This window comes from Arctopsyche grandis, chromosome 5 (genome assembly GCF_051622035.1).
Source record: "Arctopsyche grandis isolate Sample6627 chromosome 5, ASM5162203v2, whole genome shotgun sequence".
NCBI classification, from domain to species: Eukaryota; Metazoa; Arthropoda; class Insecta; order Trichoptera; family Hydropsychidae; genus Arctopsyche; species Arctopsyche grandis.
In genome coordinates, this window is record NC_135359.1 from 2,484,872 (window position 1) to 2,511,551 (window position 26,680).

The window sequence follows — 26,680 nt, forward strand, 5'->3', positions numbered from 1 at the left end:
ACGCAAGTACTACATATTAACTAATACATATAATAATACAAACAGAAGCGTGGACTTGTGGTTAGCATATTATGGTTTCGAGCAGAGTGGTCGCGGTTCGATTCCCACTAGCAGCTGCCGACCAGATCTTGTTTTGTGACTCCTGATCGATCATTTCCTATCAGAGTTTTCCATTTTTTATGATTTTCATTTAAACGGTTCCTGTAAATTGCAATCTCTCTTTCAAATCTCAAGCTATTCAGGTTTGACAATTTCTATATAATATAATGCTGAAAAAATGTCTCCATGGATGTCACTGTGGATGATGTTTGTATGAATTCACATTGTATAAAATGCTTGTATTGATTGTTTTATTGTATTGTATCTGTATTAGTACACTCGTGATCTATAAAGACGTATGTACATGCTCGATCGAAATAAAAATAAAATATCTACTTACATTTTGTTGATTTCATCGTTTCGTTTTCATGATGTGATACATACAATTTTTTTATATACTCAGGTAGGTGCATTAAAATGACATTTTCGAAGCTTATGCTCATTCGCATTTCGCCAGGGGAGCTATTTAAAAAATGTTCACAAATATTCGAGTCGAAATTGAACGCAAGCGGAAGCGTGTTTATAATTCGCGAATATACGCACCGGAAGTAATGAAGTAGACGTAACGACGGAAAAATGAAATAAAACGCTCCAGATAATATTTATACGTATCATTTAACTGGATTATGCCATTTTTCGTAACCGTTGGTGTATTTATAATATATACTTATGTATGTGTGTACATATAGTACATATATGAATATGGGAGTTTTTTTTTTTGTGGAGATTTATCGTCTAGAATTTTTCAGTGGCGTGACGTTTTTTTTTCAATGGAACGTCGATAATAATTATTTAGCGGATGAAAGGAGTTGAGTTATAATACGTGATCTGATGTCGTTCGCTTCTCTACCGGAAATAAATATCGGGTCAGGAGTGGTAATCCTCTTTCTTAATAGGAAAGGATTACCTAACGGTTTATTAACGAAAGTCGTTAGGGGCTGAATAATGGGCGCAAGAGATTAATTTACCTATCTGTACTGTGGCAAATATATGGATCCTTCAGGAATTGTTTCTGCGGTGAGCTTACTTTCGAAGGAATAGGTGATAAAAACAGGAAAAGAAAGAATGAAAATAAGAGGTCACCAATTTCGCTTGTTTTTGTTTTACAGGTCCTTAATACAGTCGAATGACGCATACAATTTCACGTTGTATCAAATTAATTTTGCGAAATCATGTACTTAACAGCAGTTTATAATTTGAATTATATACATTTTCGAAATTTTTAATTAAGTCCTTATTAAATTAACTACATATTATTTGAAGTGTAAACTTCTATAGTTTTAGCATATTCAAACAATTGTTTTTTTTTTCAATTAGGTCCAGCGACTATGTCCTCTCTTTAAGAGGGCTGTACACCAGTGCCTTGTCCATACAAACGTACTATACTTCTCCCTTCCTCAATTATGGCACTAAAGAAATTATTTTTTAATATGCTATGAATATCCACCATTGAAATGCATCTATTGTTTTATTTTTTTGATTAGTTATTTTTTATAGGAGCTAGGAGCCGCCAAACATCTATAAAATCGCCTCTTTTTTACACCCACGAAAAGAGTTCAGCGTGCTTATTTAAAGGTCGATTTTAAAAAAAATACGCACAAAGTTGCACAGAAAATATCTTTTTCATACCGATGATGAAATTTTTTTAAAAATTGGTCCAGTTTTGGAGGAGAAAATAGGAGAATACGAAACCTCGATTTTGTTGATTTAAAATATGTATTATCTGGTCGAAGCGAAACTGTTGCATTCACTCAATATATATATTGATATATGTATATATATTGTCGCATTCACTCAATATATATATCGAAGAAAGGAACGACAACAAAATTAAGGTTTCGGGTGTTCAGCCCTCTTAAGTATATAATATATGTATATTTACTATTATAAGTATAAATTAAAAATGAGTCAAGTAGATTATATGCAATTTTTTAAATTTCAAATTGATTTTAATCTCTCTTATTTCTGGAAATATTCAGCAATGTGTCACAGTGAAAATATATTTTTTACTGATGTTTCAGTTAAATCATAACCAGTTACATTTTCAGGGTTGGTTTTATTAATTTAAGATTAGATTGTTAGGGTTGGTATTATTTAAGGGATAGGATAGGTTAGGTTAAGTAAGGGTTGGCCGTATTCATTTAAGATTGGGATGTTAGGGTTAAATTTATAGAGTTAAACGTTGTAAATTTATTGTTTGATACATTTTCACTGCTTGAATTGGTGAAAATATATTTTCACTTGAAATATGCTTTCACTGTAACATTTAAATATATATGTATATACAATGCCTGAAGAAAAAGACCTTTGTGTTTTGACGTACGGATGTGAAACTTGAACATTGAACGTCAAGTTGCTACACAAAGTCCAATGCACTCAAAGAAGTATGGAACGTTGTATTGTAGGCAGAACGAGGAAAGACAGGAAACGGAATACGTGGGTGAGAAGTATGACAAGAGTAGTGGATATAGTGGATAGGGTGAGAGGTTGAAATGGCAATGGGTGGGCCACGTGGCTAGAAGATTGGACGAAAAGTGGACAAAATAAGTACTAGAATGGTACCCGAGAGAATGCAAAAGGATAAAATGAAGACCGCAGGGAAGATGGGTGGACGAAATTAGGAAAATGAGTACGATGAGAGCGTAAAACAGAGACGACTGGAAGCGTGTTGGAGAGCCCTTCATCCAGTAGTAGATGGTGAATGGCTGTAGATGATGATGTAGATACAATGTGACTTTTAGCCAGCAGCATAGCTCGGTCGTTAAGCTTCTGCTTAGCGTCGAGAGGCACCGGGTTCGATCCCATTAGCTGACCTTGATTGAAAAGTATTTTTCTGAGTACATCTGTAGTGCTGCTGGACAGACTTGGATATTTGTGACTCCAGGTCGATCGTTTCCTATCAGAGTTTGCCAATTTTCTCTGATTTCATTGTTGAAACGGTTAAAAAATGGCTAAAAAAAAACCTTCCTACCTACTATCCTTCATAGAAGTTTTTCAGTGTCTCGTAATTTGACGACTTGTAATAAAAATGCTGCATTGTAATTGTAATTTGCAATTTGCCAGGAAAGCGCAATGGGGTTTACCTGTAAGGCCTTCCTGGTATATATGTAAAAAATAAATAAATAAATATGAAATGTTGCTTGAAATTGTGTTGGAAAATTGCTTTCTTTCAATTCATCAAATTTTTTGATATTCTTTGTCACAGCTTTGCTTACGTCAGGTTTTATTATATTATATTTTGAGTTATATGGTTGAGTAATTATGAACTTGTCGGACGGACGAGGGTCGACGGGTAATAAACAGGGCGTTTTCAACTTAACTAGTTTTACGATTTGATTCAACGCAAGTTCTGGCGCATTTTCCGCGAAGAAAACCTTAAACTAGTTACAGCAAGTGTAATTGCGTTGTGCCGCGTGAGTTTCGACTGAAAACTCCGTCGGATGGGTGGGAAAATCCCACCCCACTTTCTCGATTGTTCGACGTACGAAACGAGCGATTTTCCAAGATGTCCAGCTGGCTCTGTGTGTGTGTGTGTGTGTTTAATACGTGTTTAATTATCATATATTCAGAAACGTAGTCGAAAGAAGCATTTTTCAACGTTGTTTATTCTTCGCGATTTTGTTCGAAGGTAGAGAATCAATTTTCCGGAACATTAAGCCGCTCTTGAACGTTTTGAATTTCGCTCGTTTTTTTATTTTCATATTGAATCTTTGTTGTAATATATACATACATACATATATTTTACGCTAACCTGTATATATTTTCAATATAAAGCATATGTTGTTATTTTATATTCAGTAAAGTAAAAAATGTATTTTAGTTTCTATTAACTGTGCTTTCGTAAGAAATTAATCAAGCTTCTGATTTCACACGACACTTGTTGATAATAAACGTCTTTTTTACAACGCACCCTTTGGGAAATTAGGTTTGAAGCCTTTTTAGATTTTTATTATTTTATGGCGGTCGTAAAAGACATTGACTACGAAATTAATAACATTGCAAGGCACAAAAAAGAAAACTCGACTATAACATTTATACAAATCATGATATTTATGAGTATTGCCACCCAGTTAAATATAACTTCATATTAATTGTTAATTATTCATTTTATTGCTAATAATAGAATCGATCTTATTAAAGTGTCCGCAAAAGCATGGATACCTTTCAGTGTTTATTCGCTGACTTAAGAAAGATTATTTACTAATGCATATATATTTTTTTTAATCTTCAATATGATATTTGAAATTTGTGTGAAAATAAAAGAAAGCATTCAAAAAGGGAGTATTTGAATACGGAAAATACAAAGATCACTGCTTGAAAAATGTAATTATTTTAATTGAAGATGGGAATATTGATTTAAATAATTCTGTGATTTAAAAAAATAAAACATAAAAACAGATTTGATAAAAGTTGAACAAATTATTAATAACAATTATAAAAACTATGTGAAAAATCTGTTAACATTAAATAAATACTTATAATCCATAAATATATAAAGGTCATATTCTTATAATCCATAAAAATAACCTAAAAATAAATTTAAGAATTTTTTTTAAAAATTGTGATTATGCATACATTGGAATAATTAAAAGTTAATTCTAAGAATATGAATACTCATATTCAATTCAGATTCGTGTAAATACGAGTAAATACTAGTACGAGCCTTACCTTCCAATTTTACCGATTTAAAATTCAGCACACTTTCAATTAACCGTTTTGAACGAAAACAAAATAGTGTGGCCAGAACACTATCCCAATAAATATGTTTCAATAGAAAATACTCAATATAAAATAGTATTAACAGTGGGAAAATATCCCAAGTGAAAATACGTACTTTTGACTTTTGATTTGAACTGGACGACTATTTAGAGAGATTTGAAAGCTGAAAAGAACTAAAAATAAAAGATAAAATACCCGACTATAGATTTCAATATTCATTTTGAACAGGAAATTGATAGATTTTGAAACATCGACCGAACAACACCAAGATATATAAAAATTACGCGATTTAAAAAACACCTCCGATCTTTTATCTCCGAATCTCGAGCCAATCAACATTTTTTATTACCAGATTCGTGTTCACTGGGCATAGATCTATAAGAAAAAATATATCTCGTCTCTGAACCATTTTTCGTGTCGAACAGTGTTATTGGTATTATGTCACCTTCACTTTTTGACGTTTTTACGGTGAAATTTCATAAAAAATCATTGATATTTTGAGATTTCATCAAATTTTAAATAAGCACAAATTAATTATTACAAAAACTATAATATATTTTTAGTCAGCAGTATTGCTTGGTGGTTGCATTTATGTATAGAACCGAGGGATTACTGGGTTCGATCCCGTTTGATGAAGATCTTTAACACTGCTGGCTAGACTTGGATATTTGTGACTCCAAGTCGATCGATTCTTATCAGAGTTTGTCAATTTATCTGATTTTCATTGTTGAAACGGTTCCGCAAAATTGGCAAAAATCATCCTATCTGCTGTCACAAATATCTGAATTTAATGTATGTACAATGTGTAACAAAATATGTACATGTCTAAGTCGATAGATGTCTCTATGGATTAATTCATTTATTGTTCTCCAGCCTCTCGAAATAAAGCGATATACAGGTCTACGTGACGAGACAGAATCTTAAATTACAGAAAACGCAAATATCGGAAGGCAAAGATCAAAAATCGAAAGATCTTAAGTCGAAAGATCAAAAAAAAATGGTGCATGGTAAACCGTACATACTCACGTACATACTCACTTAATTTGCGCGAGCAGGATACAACAGGAACAAGAGGAACATGCTTTTCCTCCCGTATTCTGGGCGCGCACATTAATACGGGAGGAAAAGCCTGTTCCTCTTGTTCTTGTTGTATCCTGCTCGCGCAAATTAAGTGAGTATGTACCGTTTACCATGCACCATTTTTTTTTGATCTTTCGACTTAAGATCTTTCGATTTTCGATCTTTGGCTTCCGATATTTGCGTTTTCTGTAATTTAACATTCTGTCTCGTCACGGAGACCGGCGATATACATACATATGTTATAAAAATGCTGCAATGTTTGTAATTAATTGTCTAGGAAGGCGCATCTATGTAATATATATATATATACCAAATTTTAAATTCAGGCATATATGTATAAAAGGGGAGAATGATACATATATCAGAACTTTCAATAATAAGGATGCTTTTATAGTTACAATTCTTGCACATTCTTTCAAAGCTATAAAGAATCATTCAAAACAATAGTTCAGTCTACAAATCCAACACAATTTCGACTCGGACATAACTCTCACTTCAGCAAATCTTCTTCGAGAAGTAGGGAGAAGAGCCATTGTATGTGTTGCTATCGGAATTAGAAGGTCGTAAATAGCAGGGAGCGAGGGCCAAAAACTCCCCTGGAAACGGGAAACGTCCCACGTGGGGACGACCACCCTGCACGAATGCTCATATCAGCCCCGGGCAATATATCTGCGGTAATATTTATTTATTAGCCGAGACGAAAGTATCAGGGATGGGTCCTGGATCCGCTCCGCTCGCCAGGGACAATCTGTATCCTTTAGCCGTGACGTGTCGGCAACGTCTTAAGGGTAACGGATGCGTTGAGGCGTCCCGCAAAAAATGGCACCATAGGTTTTTGTTTCGCAAATATAAACTTTGCGCTGTCTTTTGTGTAGTTTTTCCGGTTGGAAAGTGTGCCTTGTACTTGGATCGACATCGTTTTAAACTCCATCTTGGGTTTTGATAGCTTAGTCGTACAGCAAGTCCTAACAAACAGATTACCTAAACACAATCTGCTTCAGATCGTCGACTTTAAACAGTCTTTAATTAATATTATGTATTAGATGTATTATGGGCATTTATAAGAATTGTAAATAGGTTTTTGAGCTCTTTTTCCTATTATGCTGTACATTAATATTAAAATAATATAATAGTATGATTACTAACAAAATTAAATTAAAATTATTGTAAAATAGAAAATGATCAGTATATCGTTGGCTATTTAAACAAATAAAAGATGTATTGTGAACATAATTTAGTAATCATAAAAACATATTTATTTCCATTGTAATTATCCGTCAAATTTTATATTTTTGTATCAAAATATACTAGTACAGTATTATATTAAAGTACCAGTCCTCTACATGGTAAATTGCTCTCAAACATAGTTTTGTTTCCACTTAAAAATATATCAACCAGCAGAATGGACTTGTGGTTATCATACATATAATGCTTTGAATAGAATGTTCATGGGTTCAAATCCCACTGGTTTCTGCTTCAGAGGTTCCGAAAAATTGGCAACCTTTCCAATTTCCTCGCAAAATCTTGAGTTTTCAGCAATCTCGAATTTCGCTGAATTGTATAAAATGCATTAACATTAGAATAATAGAATACTATGATTACTAACAAAATTAAATTAAAATTGTAAAATAGAAAATGATCCGTAGCTGTTAAAATATGTAGATACTAGATGTATTGTGAACGTAATTTAGTAATAAAAAAAATCATTTAAAAATCAAAGTCCTTAGAAACTGAGAAATCTATGTAAATCTGTTTAAATTTTTCTATTTAGAGTCGCTGATTTTGATCTATCATGTTATGGTACACGAACTAAAGAAAATTGACCGATTTCAGAAGTGTTAAACTTGATATATTTCCTTCGTTTCACTAATGTTAACACATACGCATTAAAAATATTATGTAGTTTATTTATAAATACTCTTTACATATACATACATATGTATGATGTATGCATATAATATAAGACCAATTAAATGCCAATCGTAATATTATTTCATTGTAGTTTCATTGTCCTTACCTTCGGAGTTTCTTCGTGGAAAAAAATCAGTCGCTTTTTAGGATAAGAGTTCCTTAAGCCGGATGAATTATCTCTCTCTCTCTCTCTCTCTCTCCCCTTTTTTTGTAAAGCACAAATACCACTCGAAAAATCTTTCAGCTGTCTCTTACAAGCGTATTAAATTCAATCTTTTCATTCACCCAATTAAGTTTTGTTCCCTCAGTTTTGTTCCTGGAACAAAGGAGTAAGAAAAACTCGAATCGGATCGAACGCATTGAAGGACACTTCAAAAGATGATATTAATCGATTACTTAAGTAATTTTTAAAGAAAATTTATAGAAGCTTGAACTGCACGAAGAATAAGATTTACATTTTTCTTTTAATTTAAGTATGTTGATTGTATTCTTAAATGTAGCCATTTAAATTTTTATATTTTTTTAATTTGATTACTGGGATTGTGAATTAAATATATGATATGATTATTAAATAATATGTTTTATAACAGAATATACATACACACTAATGATAAATAGTACAGTTAAAATGATTTAATCGCTGTTTAAATTTAATTTGAAGTTATACGGAAGGGATGCGGTCGTCGTGTGATAGTTATGTGCCATAATTTACTTATTTAAATTAATTTGGAGCTTAAAACGGAATTGAATGAATCGATTCATTCGATATTATTCGAACAATTAGGTCAAAAGCGATAAAATAAAGTTTATGAGATTCCGTTTCCGGCGCTGCGCGCACAAAACTCTCCCCCGCTAATGAATATTGAATTTTCGGCGAGTTTTCACGCGATTCGATTTTTTGCCTGTTATAATTGCCAAGTTCAAATGATTTTAAAATAATCTAAAGAGTTATTAACGAGCTCTTTTTCTTTCTCCAACTTTCGGACGGGAGTTAAAAGCTTTTAGCTGTTCCCTGGCTTGAGAACAAAAGTGTTGAAAATTGTGAGCTCAACCCCTTGCAAACCTTCAACCATAGATAAATCGGTTTCAAAAATTTTCTACCCTATAAAACGACGAATGAAAACCTATCAAATTTAACACATAGAATAAAATTATGTTTTGAGAAAAACGAGTTTTGTAATAAACAATTTATTTTTTTACATTTGATTCGCTCATAAATGATATGATAAATACACGACAGGTGTAAAACGATATGTAAAAAGTACAATTGATAAAGTAACTAAAAATAAAACACATTTTTTTTCAGTCTTCGTAAAGGATTCACAGACACAAATAATAATTATTTTGATACTATTATATATTGCAGATATTACTTATAGATATTATTGCAAAATAAAAGCAAATTCAACACGATTTAATGCATACACACATATATGTAGGTATATACCATTATTGTAGTATTAAGTGGAAGATTTTTAGTTGATGATTTCAGTATTACATAAGGTAAAAATAAATAAAATTTATACAAATATCACGTTCCTACACAACATGAAGCTTTTTATCTAACGTTTTTCTATACAATACATTTTCTAGATAATAATACAGTTTTGTATTAATTTTACCTACTTACATCCTAATTTTTTTTAAACTTAATAATCTCGACTAATTTAATTCATATATGTATATAAGATATAAAAGCCTTCGACGTTCCAACACACAATGGAGTATGTAATCATAAGTTTTTAGTTTTAGCAATTTTTCGAACAGACACACCCGCAAAAAAATTTGAAATTAAATTTTGCTGAATAATTATGAAAGTCGACTTAAAATGGCAAATTATTATTCATTTTTTTTAATATACACATAACATGTAGTCAGATTTTTTAAAGTACAATATTGATATACCTAAGCTAACGTTTGTACATCGTACATTACTTCACACGTATTCATTTATTCATAATAATAGTTTTACATTTTCATCATACCACGGAAAAATTGCGAATTTTCCACGTAAGAAATTAATACTCATTTTTTTTATTATAAAAATATCACCAATCAAAATCGGGTATTTTTAAACCTATATAATATCAATTTACAAAATTTCCTCGCTAGGTATTTATTATATTTATTTACAAACAAAACGATTACGTATGATTCATTTAACAATGCCGTAGTAACAATTTTCATATTTCTTGATATGTTTAATTTTAATAATAATTTTACACCCTAGTATGTCACTAAATAGTATGACAAGTATTGACAATGCGAGAAAGGCAAAATAATAATTATGTAGGATTCAACTTTTTTATAAATAGTTAAAAAGATATGCAAAGTTTCTATGTAAACTTTAAGTTAATTCGCCTATTGTCAAAATAACTTATCTTAACTAAAATATCAAAAGATTTAGTTATTTGCATAATCAATACACTTCCATAATAATACACATGCTTAACTTTCGTTGGCTCGATAGATTTTTTTTTTAATTATTAATGTTTTACATAAATTTACACGAACTATATTTATGTATATATTTTATTTTACCACTGTGAACATATTTTTAACAAATGAATAATTATTGTATCAAGTCTTGTTTTTCACTGTTTCACTTAGGATATTTTCAGTGGGGAGTCCAACTGTTTGCTGAAATAAAAAAAATTGATTCATTCAATATTTTATAAAACTTACTGCGACAAAGGAAGAAATACCGAAAATATATTTAAGAATTTCGAGTGGAGTTTTCCTAATTAATATTTTCATATTGTACAATATATCTTACTTAAAGCGTGATTCTAAGAGTGGACTACCTTTGTAATATACGTCTCTGTACATGCTGGGGCAAGTTTTTCCAGGGTTCTGAAATTAAAATTGAAAAATGGGATAAGAATACAATTCAATCACGTAATGTTCGTCTCAAATGTGATAGGAAATGAAAGGATCAGTACCTGCTTAACATTGAAGTCAATATTTGTCCTGACCGGACGATGGTGTAGTGGTTGCGGTGGTCTAAAATTATTTCCTAAGGGGGCTTGAGGATGCTTGATATCCCCTTGCATCAAACGTCTCAGACCATGCAACTGTAACAAAATAAAATAATAAAGCAAACTGAATAATACTTCATTCACTTTATTTTCAGTACGGTTCGAGTACGACCGGAGCGGGAAATGCTTTCGTTTAAAAGTATCAAATACGTGTGTTTGCACAAAAGGGTCTTATTTTGGCGAGGGAAGTTTATTGCGCTTGAAAATTGACGGAATAAAAAAAGGAAATTTAACGAAATAAGTGATTGCTTGAAAAGGTCAAAACTATACTATTTCCTTATATACGTATGTATATGTTATAATAGAATAGTAATATTTTCCTTTTTGCAATAATATTTATTTAAAGTAGCCAAATTTTATTAAATACATAGACATCAACATATGTACGTACATATGGTATTATCTAATACATAATTTGGAAAGAGACTTTGTATATATGTATTTTATTTTTTATTTTTATTTTATTTATTGAAAAATCAGCAGACAGGATGTACATAGATATGTATAAAAAAACAAATAGTAAATAAAAAATATATGTAACATCCGAGTCCAATAACAGATTTTTACAAAAATGAAAAAGATAAATATAAGGAAAACAAATTAAAAAGTAAATAATAAAGGCATGACAAAATATGTAGAACATTGCATAATTAAACTATAGTATTAAAATATTGGGAAAAAGTTATAAAATAGAATATAAGAAGAAATTGAAATTTACAAATATAAAACAAATGAAAAAGGTAAATACAAAATAAACAAATGAAAAGGAAAAGAATGAAAGCTATAATATGATTAAATAGCACATTACATAACTAAACTAAAGTATAAAAATATTGGAAAAATAGAATAGGAGAAGAAATGAATCAATCGGTCAAGATTCTCTTGATTTTAGACCTGAATTGATGTAGGGAAATACCGAATAGATCAACCTCATTCAGCTCTCCGTTAAACATACGATAAACGCGCTGCAGATAAGAATATTTTTGGGAATTAGTATTGAAAGGATCAAGTGAAAAGAGTGCAACGCGTCTAGAGTACCGAACTGGGATTCTGAAATTAACCTTATTTAGTAAATCAGAACAATCAAGGAAACCATTTATGAGCTTAAAGAAGAATATAGCATCAGTATGTCGTCGCCTGACAGAAAGATTGTATGTACATATATCCTTCGTTCGTAGATATCCGTGACGTCATCGAACAAATAATTCACTTTTTTCCGATTCAAAGTTCCCGGGGGCGTAGGCGCCGAGGGCGAAGCCCTAGGGAGCGCTGTCGCTAGGGGCGGAGCCTTGGGGGGCATAAAATTATATAAAAATTTTAAAGCATAAAATCCGGGACGCCAGGGGTGTACATACAATTTTTTATAAGAGACTTACTAATATGTGTTTGTTCGTGACAGTCAATTTAATAAAAAAAACAAATGAGTATTCAAATAAATTAATATAAAATAAAACTATTCAAAAATATATTTAATAAAATGTTTACTATTAGATGAGTCATGTTTAAGCAGTTTATATTACAAATACCGAGCGAAGCCGGGTAATATAGCTAGTATATTATAAAGAATGAAATGAACCTTCGTTTGTTGACTTTTAGTATTATCAAATGAGTACAAACTATATTGCAAGAGTAGCATAGTCTAAAGTATGCATAAATAGTCATAAGTTTTTGAAGGAGCAGATGTTTATACAAACATATTGTGTCTCGACTTTCAAAAAACAAATATAAAATATATATCGTTTATAGAACAAAGTAAGTATTTTCAAATGAGTAAAAATTATATTGCAAGAGTAGCATAGTCTAATTTTTAAGTTTTTGAAGGAGCAGACGTTTATATACATATGTATATGTAGCTTAAATATTGTGTCTCAAATTTCAACAAACAAATTATATATGGAAGACAAATATGAAATATGTATCGATTATACATAGAACATCGTGGGATTTATAGAATTTTTAATCAATATTAGCATATTTTAGAATTATATAAGAGTTTACATAAATTTTATTCCTTTTTTTAATAACATAAGAAACTAAGTCAAAAAGTGACACCTTTTTCGGGTTGAAGCATAATTTTAAAACTTTTTAAGACTCCTGTATTTTTTAATCAAAATACAGCTTTTCTCAATATAAATGGGTTCAATATACATACATATATATTATTAATCATTTTATACATCAACATAAAATTGTTTAGTCCTGTAGCATGTTTTTGACTATTTTTGTATTCAAACATAACGACAAGCATTAAACGCAAGCGCACATAGGTAAGGCCAACAGGCGACTGCATGACTCAATAGCCACGCGCCAAAAGTGACGAAAAAATAGCTTATGAAAATATAGCTGTCTTTTTCTCTCGCATTGATTCATCGATCAACAAGAATATGCAAGCGAACAGTCAAAAACATGACTTATCGCTACGGCCTTTAAAACATACTTTGGAACGTAGAAATGTATAGATGTATTTTTTTACGATGTACCACTTTTCTAAATCATACAAAATCTATTAAAATAAATTTCTTGTAGTTCATTCTAAAAATACAAGAAATATAGCGTGTATAGCTTTGAAAACCACATAGTTATTACGAAAAACATAAAAATTGGGGCACTTGCATACCCCACTTCGGTGACGAAGGGTTAAATATTGTTAAACGCAAAATATATTTAATGTTTTGCGAGATACATATGTGCCACTTTTAATTATAACGGTTCAGTTTTGGAGGTTTATATTAAATTAATTTATAATAAATAGCAGAAATTTGATATCAAATATGGCACAATTCAACTACATGTACATATGTAGGTACATATTCCATATGAACGCACACGTTGCGCTTAACACTGACGACTCCCAAAGCGATTTCGCCTTACGATTCAATTGTCATATCGTCAAATGATCATTGAGGCCGTTTTACAATTCTATTAAATTCGCACAATAGCCGACAAACACAACAATAATAATAATCATGATTTGAGATTATGTCCACCGTTGACAGTTGGCGGTCGATAAAGCTCGCCTTCCTCGCAAACGAGAGGAAGCATAACGTTTCACGGACCATTTATCGAGGTGACTATAAATTATTAAGAACCCCAAAACCCCCCTAATTTGCCCCCCCCTCCCCCCGCCGCTGAAAAAGCGTTTTGTATTATTTTATTGGCGAATCGTTGTGGCAATCTGCGTGCGCGGATCTATCGCGCATCCGGCCCGCTTGAAATGGATTCGCCTGAATATAACGTTACCATTAAAACGTTATCGCCTATTCATGATCATAAATTTTATTCGTCTTACATCCGGCCCACACTCGGGATATATAGGTAAATTAAGTGGAAGTAGAGAGAGAGAGAGAGAGAGAGAAAGAGAGGTGGGCACAAGTGGAAGCTGACGCCAGAAGCTACACAACCCCTCGCCCATCCCACGGCCACCCCTCGATCTACCCTCATTCGAATTTCCAATGTAAACTTTCGCCATATTAATAATGGATGTTTGGCAAATAATAAACATAAGCGCGGTGAATGGGGCCCCGCATAATGGATAGCGCCCCGGGGCTGAGCCCTCGCGATATTTTGTTCGCCCAACAATAATAATAACATTTGCGGATTACGTGCGAAAATTTCGCCGAAACACCGTCGACTCCTACCCTTCCTCCTCGTCTTTGACTCCTAAGTGTAGATTTTTGCGTTTGAAATCTGATGGAAGTATCCCAAGGACTGTATATGCGTACGTGCGGATACGAACGTTCAAACTTTGGGAAATAGGTTGACAATGAGTGTCCAAGAATGACACTTTTGAGATGAAATTATACTACACTATACTACACTATTCGCATGGAATTTATTATTTATTTATTTATTTTATTTTGTAAAATAGATGTAGTAGAAAGAAAAACCGATTTTGGTTTATCCGTACACTGTCAAATTAAACAAATATGTTGAGAAGTAGGATGGCCACATTTCCCAGGACACTCCGCAAAAAATAAATATCCCCCCCCCCCCCCAATGTATAAAAATGTTGGATGTTACTTGAGTAACCATTAATCTTGGCAAGTGTTTTTTTTTCAGAATTAGTATTATAATAAATTAATATAGATTTTTCTGAAATGTTTAAAATTAACAAATAATATTTGTTAATTTGTTTATGTCTATTAAATATATTTACTATTTATAATAGTATATATAATAAAAAATATTATATATATTAAATTTATAATATCATATATTATAAATAATATTTGTTTGAATACATTTTCCAAAAAACTTCTGTATATGTTCTCAGTTTCTTTTAATTGTAAAAATTATGTGCAATTTTGATTTCGTCTTTTAAGAACGAGTTAAGTAGGTAATGTTATTTTTTGACGGGACGTAAATCTCTTTAAAAGAATAAATTAAAATTAATTTAAATTAAATATAATAAAGTATACATTTTACAGTTATTTAAAAATAATTATAATGAAAATAATAGCACGAAGCGATTTTCTTTTTCTGAAACATGTAAAATGAATCATGCAACAATACATTTAAATGAATATATTGTGTGTAAAATGTACATATTTTTATTTGCTATTTTTATTGTATCTGCTATTATTAATGCTATTGTTTTAAAGTATTATTTATTAATGTAGGTTTGTCAGTATATATTTTTTTCTCTTCTCTATTATATTTTCGACTATTGTGGCGTATTAGGGATTCCTGTAATGCCATACTTTCCCAAACTTAAATAAATGAATAAATACTGATATTTGTTGTTGGGTAAATAGTTGATTTGGAAAAACAAGGACAAATCAAACAATTTTAGGAAAATGACGGGACAAACGCAAAGCACGTAAAAAAAAAGGATTGTCCCGGCCAAAACGGGACGTATGGTCACCCTATTGATAAGTCTATTTTACTAAATGTAAAAATTTTGTAAGCAAAAATGACTGAGTAATGGACCCATAAATAATACATATAATAGTGCATATTTAAAATAAAATTTATTAAAATAATGTAATTGTAGATATTTTATTATTTTATGGACAACAAGATTATTCATTTTACAATTTTTAACATTTCATTAAATTATGGTCAGTGAAATGTCAAATAACAATATGTATAATATGTTATGGATTATTATATAAATAAATATTTCATATGATGATCGTAACAATATAAACTGTCAAAAGATTTATGTAGTTGTGATATAAAAAATATTTATCATCTTTTCAATAAAGTTTTAAGGATGTAAGGTATTTGAAGACATACAAAAATGCATGATTGAATCTTTATTTGAGTTTTATACTAAGAGCAGTGAATTTACCTATAATAAGAATTTAGCGATATTCATGTACATATGTATGTATGTATTAGGAAAGTGATGACTAATTGAATTTTTCGTTCATGTATTTGACAATATTTTTATTTACGTTTAATTAAATACATTTTTTAAGTAAGTCCTTTAAAGTAGTTGAGCGAGTAATGTATTATGTTAAAACTTAATTTATAATTGTTTAAGATAAAAAATTGCTTACTATTGTAATACACTATTGTGAAGAATGATAATGACAACCATTTTATACGTATTTGTATGTTTTTATATAATGCAATCATAATAATTTGGGCAATTTATCGCATGATACGTTAATCTTTTGACAGAGGTCATTTATTGAATATAATTTTTGATTACATTTTGTTGATATTTCACGTTAAATATACCGTATCATTAATTAAAACCTAAAAACCACTGGATTTTATGTCCGATAACAATGTAACACATACATGTACAATAATAATGTAATACGAGTCAATTATTAATTACCAGTAATTAGATCACATCACCACATACAACGAGATACGCACAAAATGGCGAACCGAACAAAACTAAACATTAAACCGCCAGTTATATTATATTAAAATTCAATGCAAAACGTTATCGCGTCTTATCGCGAAAACGAAACCGAAACAAACAACGACTATATGAATAATTCAGCAATAAAAAGTGGAACAACAACAAACGACACGTTACGAAGTGAACTTTCCGTTTGGTCACTGTTTTTTTTTTTTTTTTTAATATATATTTTTGATCTGATTAAAGTTGAAATATGGCACGAAAATAGCCTTCAATGTATCACCAAATCGAACGGAAATCGCTTACGATAAAACGCACGCGTACGTACATATTCGATAGAAACGCTTACGGCGAACAAATTACCCTTTTATCCGCGCTTCTTGAAACCCGCCTCTTTTTATTATTATCGTATGTTTGTGTGTGTGGGGGTTTTTAGAAGGGGTTGGTGGTAGCTTCACAGCACGCAATTAGGGGTGTGTAGCACACCGAGTGGTAACGAGTGTTTTCCACGTGTGGCTCTATTGCGCGATGTTTAGGCGTAGACAGGCCTATGGAATTTATTGGACTTTAACACGCGACGCCACTGTGCTATCGACTTTTGAAAGATTGAGCGAAATTAACGTATAAGAAGGTTTTGATATGAAAAAAAATACATTTTGGCTGTCTGTGTTTTCAATACAGTTTGTCGTACATGAAGAGTCTACGACATTTTAATTATTTATTTTATTTTATTTATATATTAATACCAGGAAGGCCTTACAGGTAAACCCAATGCCCATTCCTGGTCAATTACAAAAAAAGTAATAATCATTGAATAAATGGAAAAAAATAACACAAATGCTCACACACACATATACACATGCATAAAAATTGGGATGTGACCAACCTATGACTTTATCCATGTATTTAAGGAATATAGGAAGATCACAAAACAAAATTCGATAATTAAACATACATACACGTTCACACATGCCGGTTATGGGAGCGTTTTCGATGCAAATTGAGCGCAAATGTAGGGAAACTTACACAAGACAAAAGTTCTACTTCCGGTTGTGGGATTTCGTTCGAAATTTTTTTATTACTTAAAATCACCATGAGTATTATACGAAATAAATATCAAGAAGATTAAAAGAATTTAAAAGATCAAAATAAAATAATGAAATATTGTTTTAAAAAAAAACACTACTTATGGTTTATGAATTCTGAACAAAACATTATCAGCTCTAAGTTAGTACATAAAGAATACAAATGTAAATTTTCAGCATGATACGTTCAGGGGTGTGGACTAAATCGTGGTCATAAAATTTTTGACCTTTCTAAGAGGAAAATATCCCACTTCCGGTTTATTAAATTTTATATATTTTTTTTATATTCATCATATTGATAGAAGGTTTATATTTGAAATTTTTTGAGAAGAGCACACTTGTTTAAGGGGTCTAAAAAAATAGTAGGAGAAAAATCAAACAAGAGTAAACTGCCATTTTCAGTGCAAACGTTATCAGTGATCGATTCTGAGTTCGAATCAGCCAAAATCTCGAGTTTGAATTTTAGTATGATCAAAAACTTCATCTATTGTTACTACATATGTACATAAATACATAGATAAATTGAAATGTTAATGTATGAAATGTTAAATGCAGCTAGGAGCCATTCAAAATATGTTGCCTGAAAGCTGTATGATGCAGTAAAAACATCAAGACCCTCAGACAGCAGGTTAAGTAGTCAAATGGCTCTTGAAAGGGGAGAGTCATCAAGTCATTAGTTCTGGTCCGAATTGGCAGAAACCGAGTTCTGAAGCGAGATTTTCTCTTCCCAGGTAACCAAAGTTTGTTGCTAAACAGAACTTCTGAAGGTGACATTCACCCCTTTTATTATATCATATTAATAAAAGGGGTAATATTTTTAACCAGCGGCGTGTACTAGTGGTTAGCATATTATGCTTTCGAGCAAAGTAGTCACGGTTCGAGTTTCATTAGAGTCCTGCTGCTGGCCAGACCTTGGTTTGTGACCAAGTCGATCATTTCTTATCAGAATTTGCCAATTTTTCTGAATTTCATTAAGAAGGTTCCTGTAAATTGGCATCACCCCTCCAATCTCTATTGAAAATCTCAAGCTATTCTGCGTCTTGAGGTTTGCTAATTTGATTATAAAATGCTGCAAAATTTTCTCCATAGATGGCACTGTAGATGTTTGTATGAATTCGCATTGTATAAAATGCATATACATATACATACATATATTAAATGTATTTTAGGTATATATTTAAGTAAATGCACTCGTCGCTTTGGAACTATCTGTAAAGGCGAGTGTTCATCTATGTTTACATAAATGTATGTATATACAATTTAATTTCTGTATATCTGTCTCGCATAGGCTCTTAAACCATTCAACCGATTATAATGGAACTTTCAGAATTTGTTGTATATATATCCGGAAAGCTTACTGTGAAAAAAAATCGCCCAAAAACGGGAACGGAAACGGTAAATATTCGTGATTACGATTTTACCGATGCGACAGTTTGAAGCGCCATTGTGTAGTCAAAAAAATTGTTCGTTGGTAACCACGTTACTAGTTGGTTTACGAGGACACGGTTTTGAAGAGACGTTAGTTGAGCTCCAACCATCACTTGAAACGGGAACGGGAACGGGAATTGCATGTGTTATTGTGGCATTGCAACGCATGTCGGGTTCAGCTAGTCTTATATACCAAATAAAATGAATAAAATTTAGAAAAAGCTTACCCGTTTATATGCGAGGTTAAGGAGTCAAAGCTCAAATAGCCCATAGCAAACTTACTGGGAAATAAAAAGGACATGCTGCATTGGAAAGTAATTTTGAAGTCTAATGTTTATATACGATTTGTTTATGGCTTAGATTTGAATCGACGGATGAAATGTTTAAATCAGGTATTTATTTTTAATATTATTTTATTTGGACCATTTTGCAAATTGGCCATTGTCGCACTGGCTGTATGTATATATGTACGTAAGTGCAACCAGTGGAAAATATATGTATTTCTGACTGTTATGAGTTAGCTTTCTGGAATCTGAGGTTGAGCTGAATTGCGGTGTGTGGAATTTTCAATATTTGACCGTGTCGCAGTATCAGTTTGTGTTTGTTGAAATGGCACTTTGAGTAATGGGGTGTTACGGTGGGGTGTGGTCGGCTAAGGGTTGGTTGCGGGGACGCAAATGCTAGGTGCATATATGTATGTATGTACGTATGTATATGCATTCATAAGGTGAAATTGCAGTATGCACCGCGGCAAGTGGTTTGCGATGGCACCGTGCCAGCATTCAGACATTCATTGCTTCCACATATGATTAGATCGATTTGTCAGAAGCTGACTTACCGCGTGTGGGATCGTCAACCTTTCGTTTCAGGACTCAGATGATAAAATTATTTATTTATTTATTTATTTATATATATTTTAGCTATCAAGCTAATTTAAAAAAAAAAAAAAATACATCTTAATTATTAAACTTAACTCTAAAATTTATAATTAACTTATATGTACTGTCCCTCACAGAGGTGTCTCTTCGCACCTCGCAGGAATGCATCCATGTTTTTAGCAGACCTGACGCACTCAGGGAGGGCATTATACATGAGCACACCCCTGTGAAAAACACCCCCAGCCGTCTTATTCTTTCTTACTCTACTTACAACTAGTTTGTCCTTATTTCTAGTATAAAAACTATGTTTATCTCTATTCCTTATTATATAATCATCAAAATACTTAGGTAATAACTTATGATCTAACTTATAAACAAAAGACAATGTACTAATATTTAGACTAATTCTAATACTCATCCATCCTAATTCATCTAACATACTTCCAATACTCTTAAATCTACTCACATTCAAAATAGCTCTCATAGCTTTATTCTGTATTTTTTGCATTTTTTCTAAATCTTGGCCACTAAACAAATTAAGCACAGTGGCACAATAAACCACATGTGGCAAGACAATTGAATTAAACACTAAAATTTTACTTTTTTTACTTAAAATATTTCTTAATCTACATAATACACCAACTTTTCTAGCCATTTTTTTTATTATATAGTCAGCGTGCATTTTAAAATTTAGTCCTGAATCTATGTATACACCTAAGTATTTTATATTTTCAACTTTTTCAATTAACTTATCATCAATTCTAATTTCATTCAATATATTTTTATTTTTACCATTCAACCACATCATTTTTGTTTTATTCACATTCAACTTTAATTTATTTTCACACAACCAGTCATTCACATAATTTAATTCTATATTTAAAATCTCAGACATTACATCAACATTCTTTCCAATTATATATATCAATGTATCATCTGCAAACAAATGTATTTTACACATCTTAATTACCTTAACAATATCGTTTATATATAATATAAATAATAAGGGTCCCAATTTGGACCCTTGCGGCACTCCATGAGGTGTTACAAATTCAGAGGATAACACCTTATCAATTTTTACTCTTTGCCTTCTATTATTTAAGTATGATTGAAGCCACTTTAATACTATACCATTTATTCCTAACTTATATAATTTTTGTAATAAAATATTCCTATCTACTGTCTCGAACGCTCGCTTAAAATCTAGAAAAACTGCTCCAACAACCATGCTAGATTCATCCATCGTCTCCATCCAATCAGAAACCACCAATTGGATAGCAGTTTCTGTTGAATGTTTCACTCTAAATCCAGACTGTTCCACAACCAAACAATCATTTATACTAATGAACTCTTTCAATTGAATCATAACGATTTCCTCCAGCATCTTCTCAACAATTGGTAACATATTGATGGGCCTCATTTCACTGGCTTTATGTGTGCCCGTAACCTTTGGTACCGGTACAATAGTAGACACCTTCCATGCATCCGGGACGGATCCCACTTCTAACGATTCATTTATTAATTTCAGTAACTGAGGTCCAACCATGTCCCAAGTGTTGATTAAAATATCTAGAGTCAATCCATCCATACTAGAAACTGATTTCATGCCCTTCAATACACCATTTAATCCCTCCATTTCCACTAATTTAAACCTTTCAAACTTATTTAAGCCCAAATTAATATCATCATTCACACTATTATGCCTTGTTTGTATTGAATTAACTATATCATTCACACTATTGATGTAAAACTCATTCAATCTTTCAACCATATCCTCTTTATCATTATATACTACTCCCTCGACTTCTAATTCATTCAAAGAAACATTTTTTCCCCCGGAAATCAAAGTTTTAATTATTCGCCACATTTTTGTGGGATCTTTTTTTGCACCATCAATATTTCTTTCATGCCAATCCCTCTTCGCATTACGTAAAACATTCACACATTTATTCCTCTTTCTTTTATACTCTAACCAAGCCTTTTCTAATTGGATTCCATCCATAGCCTTAATAATTTTATATCTTTTATAACTAACATTCTTATCAACTAAGCTTTCCTTTACTTCCTTGGTAAACCAAGGTTTCAGCTTATGCTTATGCATGATTCTTGTGGTTTTTACGCATTTACTTTTAGAATATGTTATATTACGATACATTATCTCCCACATTTCATTCACACTATCACCATCCTTTCCCCATACACACTCCTTTAACAATTCATTCATCAATTGATAATCAATGTTTTCTCTTTCAGTCACCTGCATATTTTTAAGTCCTCCGTTACTAAACCGCTGTCCCAAAAACATGTTGACAATAGAATGGTCTCCTATTCTCGGTACATCTTTCACCTCACACCGCAGATCCATTATATTTGTTATAACCAAATCAATGAGAGAGCTTGATAAATTATTCACTCTCGTTGCTTCCGTCACTTTTTGTTTAAAACCCAATTCATTTACCCAATTTCTCAACTTTTTTACATAAAATTCTTCTGTCTGTAACCAATTAAAATTCCAGTCCCCAAACATAATTATATTTTTACTCACATCTATACTTCTTTCACTCAATTCTTCTAAAAATTTAAGAAATCTTCCACTTCTACCATTCGGAGAGCGGTAAATTACTAGCAAAAACACAGTAACTCCATTCACAAGCAGATCCACACCAATTGTCCAAAACTCACCATCAACCTTATTAACTATTATTATAATATCAATATAAATTATTACGGAGTTTCTAATATAAGTATGTATTCACAAGCTATGTAATTAGTATACATTTTTTTAAAACTATGATAAGGGATCGATATTAATACATGGTCATACAAATTAGTCAGGTGAAAATCTTCCATGAACACTTTTTGTACATAAAGCAAGGCGTGATAAATCACGATAAATACAGTTAAAACTGTACATTGAGAATTAAATCAGCTGATAACTAAAAATAATTTATTGTATGTGATATATGTATGTAAGCTTATTGTAAAAAACTAAATGTATGTAAGCTTATTGTAAATCATATAAACAATTAGATACAACATAATTTCTTATTGAATACTTATCTCGCAGATAAAACTCCGTGAAGAGATATACTTTTAGCCGTGAAATGTCAGATCTGACATATTTGGCCAAAAATCAATATATATCGTGTATTACCCTACAAGAAGCTACACGCCAAATTTGAAATTTATATATACATATGAGTGTTAAAACTATAAATATTTAAATATTAGAGATAACGAGAACCCTTAGAGCAAATTTTATACAATATAGAGTGAATTATAGGCGTTTAAACAATTAAAATCTGAAATGGCCATATCAAGGCGAAAAGGTTGAAGATAGATTATGGTAGCTTGCCGTACCGTCATAGACGTCACCGTACCCGAGATTCTGGATATTTGATACGCATTGTATACGATATTTTATCTCCAACGTAATGGCAGACGATACATTAACGCATATTGATGACCAAAATGAGCAATATGGCAAAGTATGAAATCGATCGGATAAGAGATATAAAAAATGACCACTAGCACGAAAACCATGTGAACTGTATAAAAATACTTACAAAATTTGCATTATTTTCGGTGCATTAAACAATCTCGTGTTGTGCATCGAATAAATTATTTTTACAAAGGGTTTGATTTATACATATTAGATCAATTTATACATATTTGTAAATTAAATGAGAAAAAAGTTAAATACATTCAAAATGAAAATATTAAAATAAAAATAAAAATGTAACAATAAAAAAATTAAGAGAGAAAAAAAAGTAAACAAGAAACAGAAATAAGATATTGGGAAAGAAAAATTACAGAAATCCTTTAAGTTTAAGAAATACATCAAGCTTTTTCTTAAAAATATTAAGGTTGTCAGTAATTAAAAAAATTAAAGAAGTATTATTTTTAGTAAACATATTAGTAAACATATTAAATAAAACATAGTAAAGTATTTTTATATTATATATGTATAATACATATAAAAAAAATAAAAAAACTTGTTTCGAATTTTTTAAATTTAATAAATTCACTTTCGTGAGTTTGAATTGTTAAGCCAGAATCGAAACCAACTATGTATGTAAAAGAAAAAGTTTTAAACGTGTAACATTTGGCTGAAAATTTAGAATTGAGCAATTTTCATTAGAAACTTTCCAAGTTACAGTACACAGTATATAATTTAACGTTAATATAACGAACGATTGACCTAAATCAACCAGTTTTTTATATACTTTGTTTTAAAGTTTTTATAGGGCTGAACGATAGACTGGAACCTACATGTATATACATATGTAGATTAAACTGTAGTTACAAAAAAGCGTGTTTTATCAATATGTAGTTTTAAATACGTTTCTGAAATTGGATTGAAAAGTTTATATAATACAAGTGTAACACATAAAATGAACAACATTACCTCAGAGAGAGAGAGAGAATAGAAATTCATTGAAAGCATTGTTTTATTTTGTCCAAATCAGTGTTTCGACAGATGTGCAAACAGCACTACAAGTCTCAGCGTTCAATAATTTACTCGCACGAAACACGGGATAGTTAAGGTCGATAAACTTTAAGCGAAGAGTTGAAAAGTTAACCCTTTCAAGACGGACGTACTGAAGTTAGTTTTCCAGTTTAACACACCTGCAGTACGTGACTGCGCCTCTCGTCGGATATATTATATCATATTATGCACTCGCCGGTTGCAGCTTGCGAATATAATGCGAATAATCGAACCGGAGGAAACTGATAATTGTACACGACAAATCTCCTCGTAGACGGCGATAATTAATGGAGATATTCAGAGTGGTTGGAAAATAGTTTCGGAACTCGGTGACATTGTGCAAAGTTCTCAAGTGCGGCAGCCGCATGCGGCCGCTCGATGATTTTGCTGCGGCCGATAACCCATGAGGAGCGTGAAAGTGGGAATTTGGATGAATCAGTTTGGATGAAATCTTAAAGGCAACTGGGAATAATATCATTTTTTATTGTGTGTTTGTGGTACAGCCCTGAATGGTCAGTACATTCGAGTGCGAGGTAGGCGTGGCGCGATTATTGTCACACTCGCGGTGTGATGCGTTGAAGGCGGGATAGATTTACATTCGCGTCAGTGAAATCGTAATTACGAATATTATTATTAAGAGGTTTTTTTTTCACAATAATCTTCCTGAACATGCATACAACAAATCCTGAAAGTTCCATCATAATTGGTTCAGTGGTTTAGGAGCCTATTCGAGACACACAAACAGACATTAATTTTTATATACATATGTACATACATATATATTATTATTATATATTATTGTTACAAATCAATATACACTCGCCATTACAAATTTGCTCCAATGTACGTTAACGAAATACAGAATACATAAACAATCAGAAATCAGAAATACAGTAATACATACATATACAATCAGAATGTATAGCATATAACAATTAATCAGAAATAATAATCATAGAGACATCTATGGATTATTTTTAGATTTTTTTTTTGTATACAATTTTTATACATATAATAAATACGAAATTATAGAGATGTCTATAGAGATATCTATAGATTTCAGATTACTGTGTATAATTATTACAAATTATACACAGGCAGATTTTGTGACAACAGGATTAGATAATACCAATTTTCAGGAACCGATTCAGCAATGATCAGATAAAATTGGCAAACTCTGATAGAGAAACGATCGATTTGGAGTCACAAAACCCCCAAATCTAACCAGCAGTGGCGAGGACACGAACCTTTGACCTCAGTGGTGCTAAATATATACGCTACCATTAGTGGCCAAACAGCTGGCTACATAGATTCGTCTTCAGTGTATGTTATTCTAATTATCTCAAATCGAAATTTAAATATATCACTTACATATTAAAAATGAAAAAAATTCACTTTACGTATCGAATGTATGAAGAGGGAATTTTGTTAATATGAAAGTGAGTTTTACGGCATATTAAATTGCGTCAAAATTTTAATGCAATTCAGTGTACGAAGTCAAAGATTTGAATAGCAGTTTAATGAATGAAACTTTGCTACTTTAAGCTTCAAAGTGTTTTGAGGAAACTTCAACCCGTGCACATGCACATATATGTGTGTATAGTTTGTATGGAAACTTATTTTAATTTAAAGTTAATTTTGTCCTGTATGATATATAAAAATAAAAAATAAAATATGGTATCAGATTTTGCGTCAAAATACATACATATGTCATTTTGGCCTCCTTATATTTCATAAAGTTCGAAAGAATTTCGGATATTTATTGAGATCAAATTAAAGATATATAAGCCAAGGAAGCTCTAAACAACTTTTATTTTTAAAATAATTACAGGAACACGAAAAAAAGGATGATTTTCAGAAAACAACGACTCTCCGACTCGAGTTAAGCTGTTAATGTTAGTCATATTGTTAATTAGTCAAAACTTCTCATAATTGATCTAAATATACTTCAATAAGTAAAAAAATCGAAACTATTCTCGAAAAATATATACATATACATATGTATATGAAAAATACACAATTAATGAATTTTTTTTAACGTTCCCTCGATACGACAAAACTTTTCCACTAAGTCAATCAATGAAAATCCAAATTCGCGTTTTTTTCTCCGGTCTAAATGTATATACATATGT

The 26,680-nt window shown here is 31.3% G+C and overlaps 1 protein-coding gene across 1 annotated transcript in view; it reads right to left on the minus strand.

Annotated features, from left to right (window-relative positions):
- Nucleotides 1-8,990: 8,990 nt before the first annotated feature.
- CARPB (Carbonic anhydrase-related protein B) overlaps nucleotides 8,991-26,680 on the minus strand; it is a 193,954-nt gene continuing 176,264 nt past the window's right edge. Inside the window, exons 8-10 of the mRNA XM_077431100.1 lie at nucleotides 10,752-10,883; nucleotides 10,586-10,662; nucleotides 8,991-10,449 (exon numbers count right to left, since the gene is read on the minus strand). Coding sequence (XP_077287226.1) covers nucleotides 10,416-10,449; nucleotides 10,586-10,662; nucleotides 10,752-10,883 — 243 coding nt within the window. The 3' untranslated portion in view covers nucleotides 8,991-10,415. The remainder of the gene's footprint in view (nucleotides 10,450-10,585; nucleotides 10,663-10,751; nucleotides 10,884-26,680) is intronic.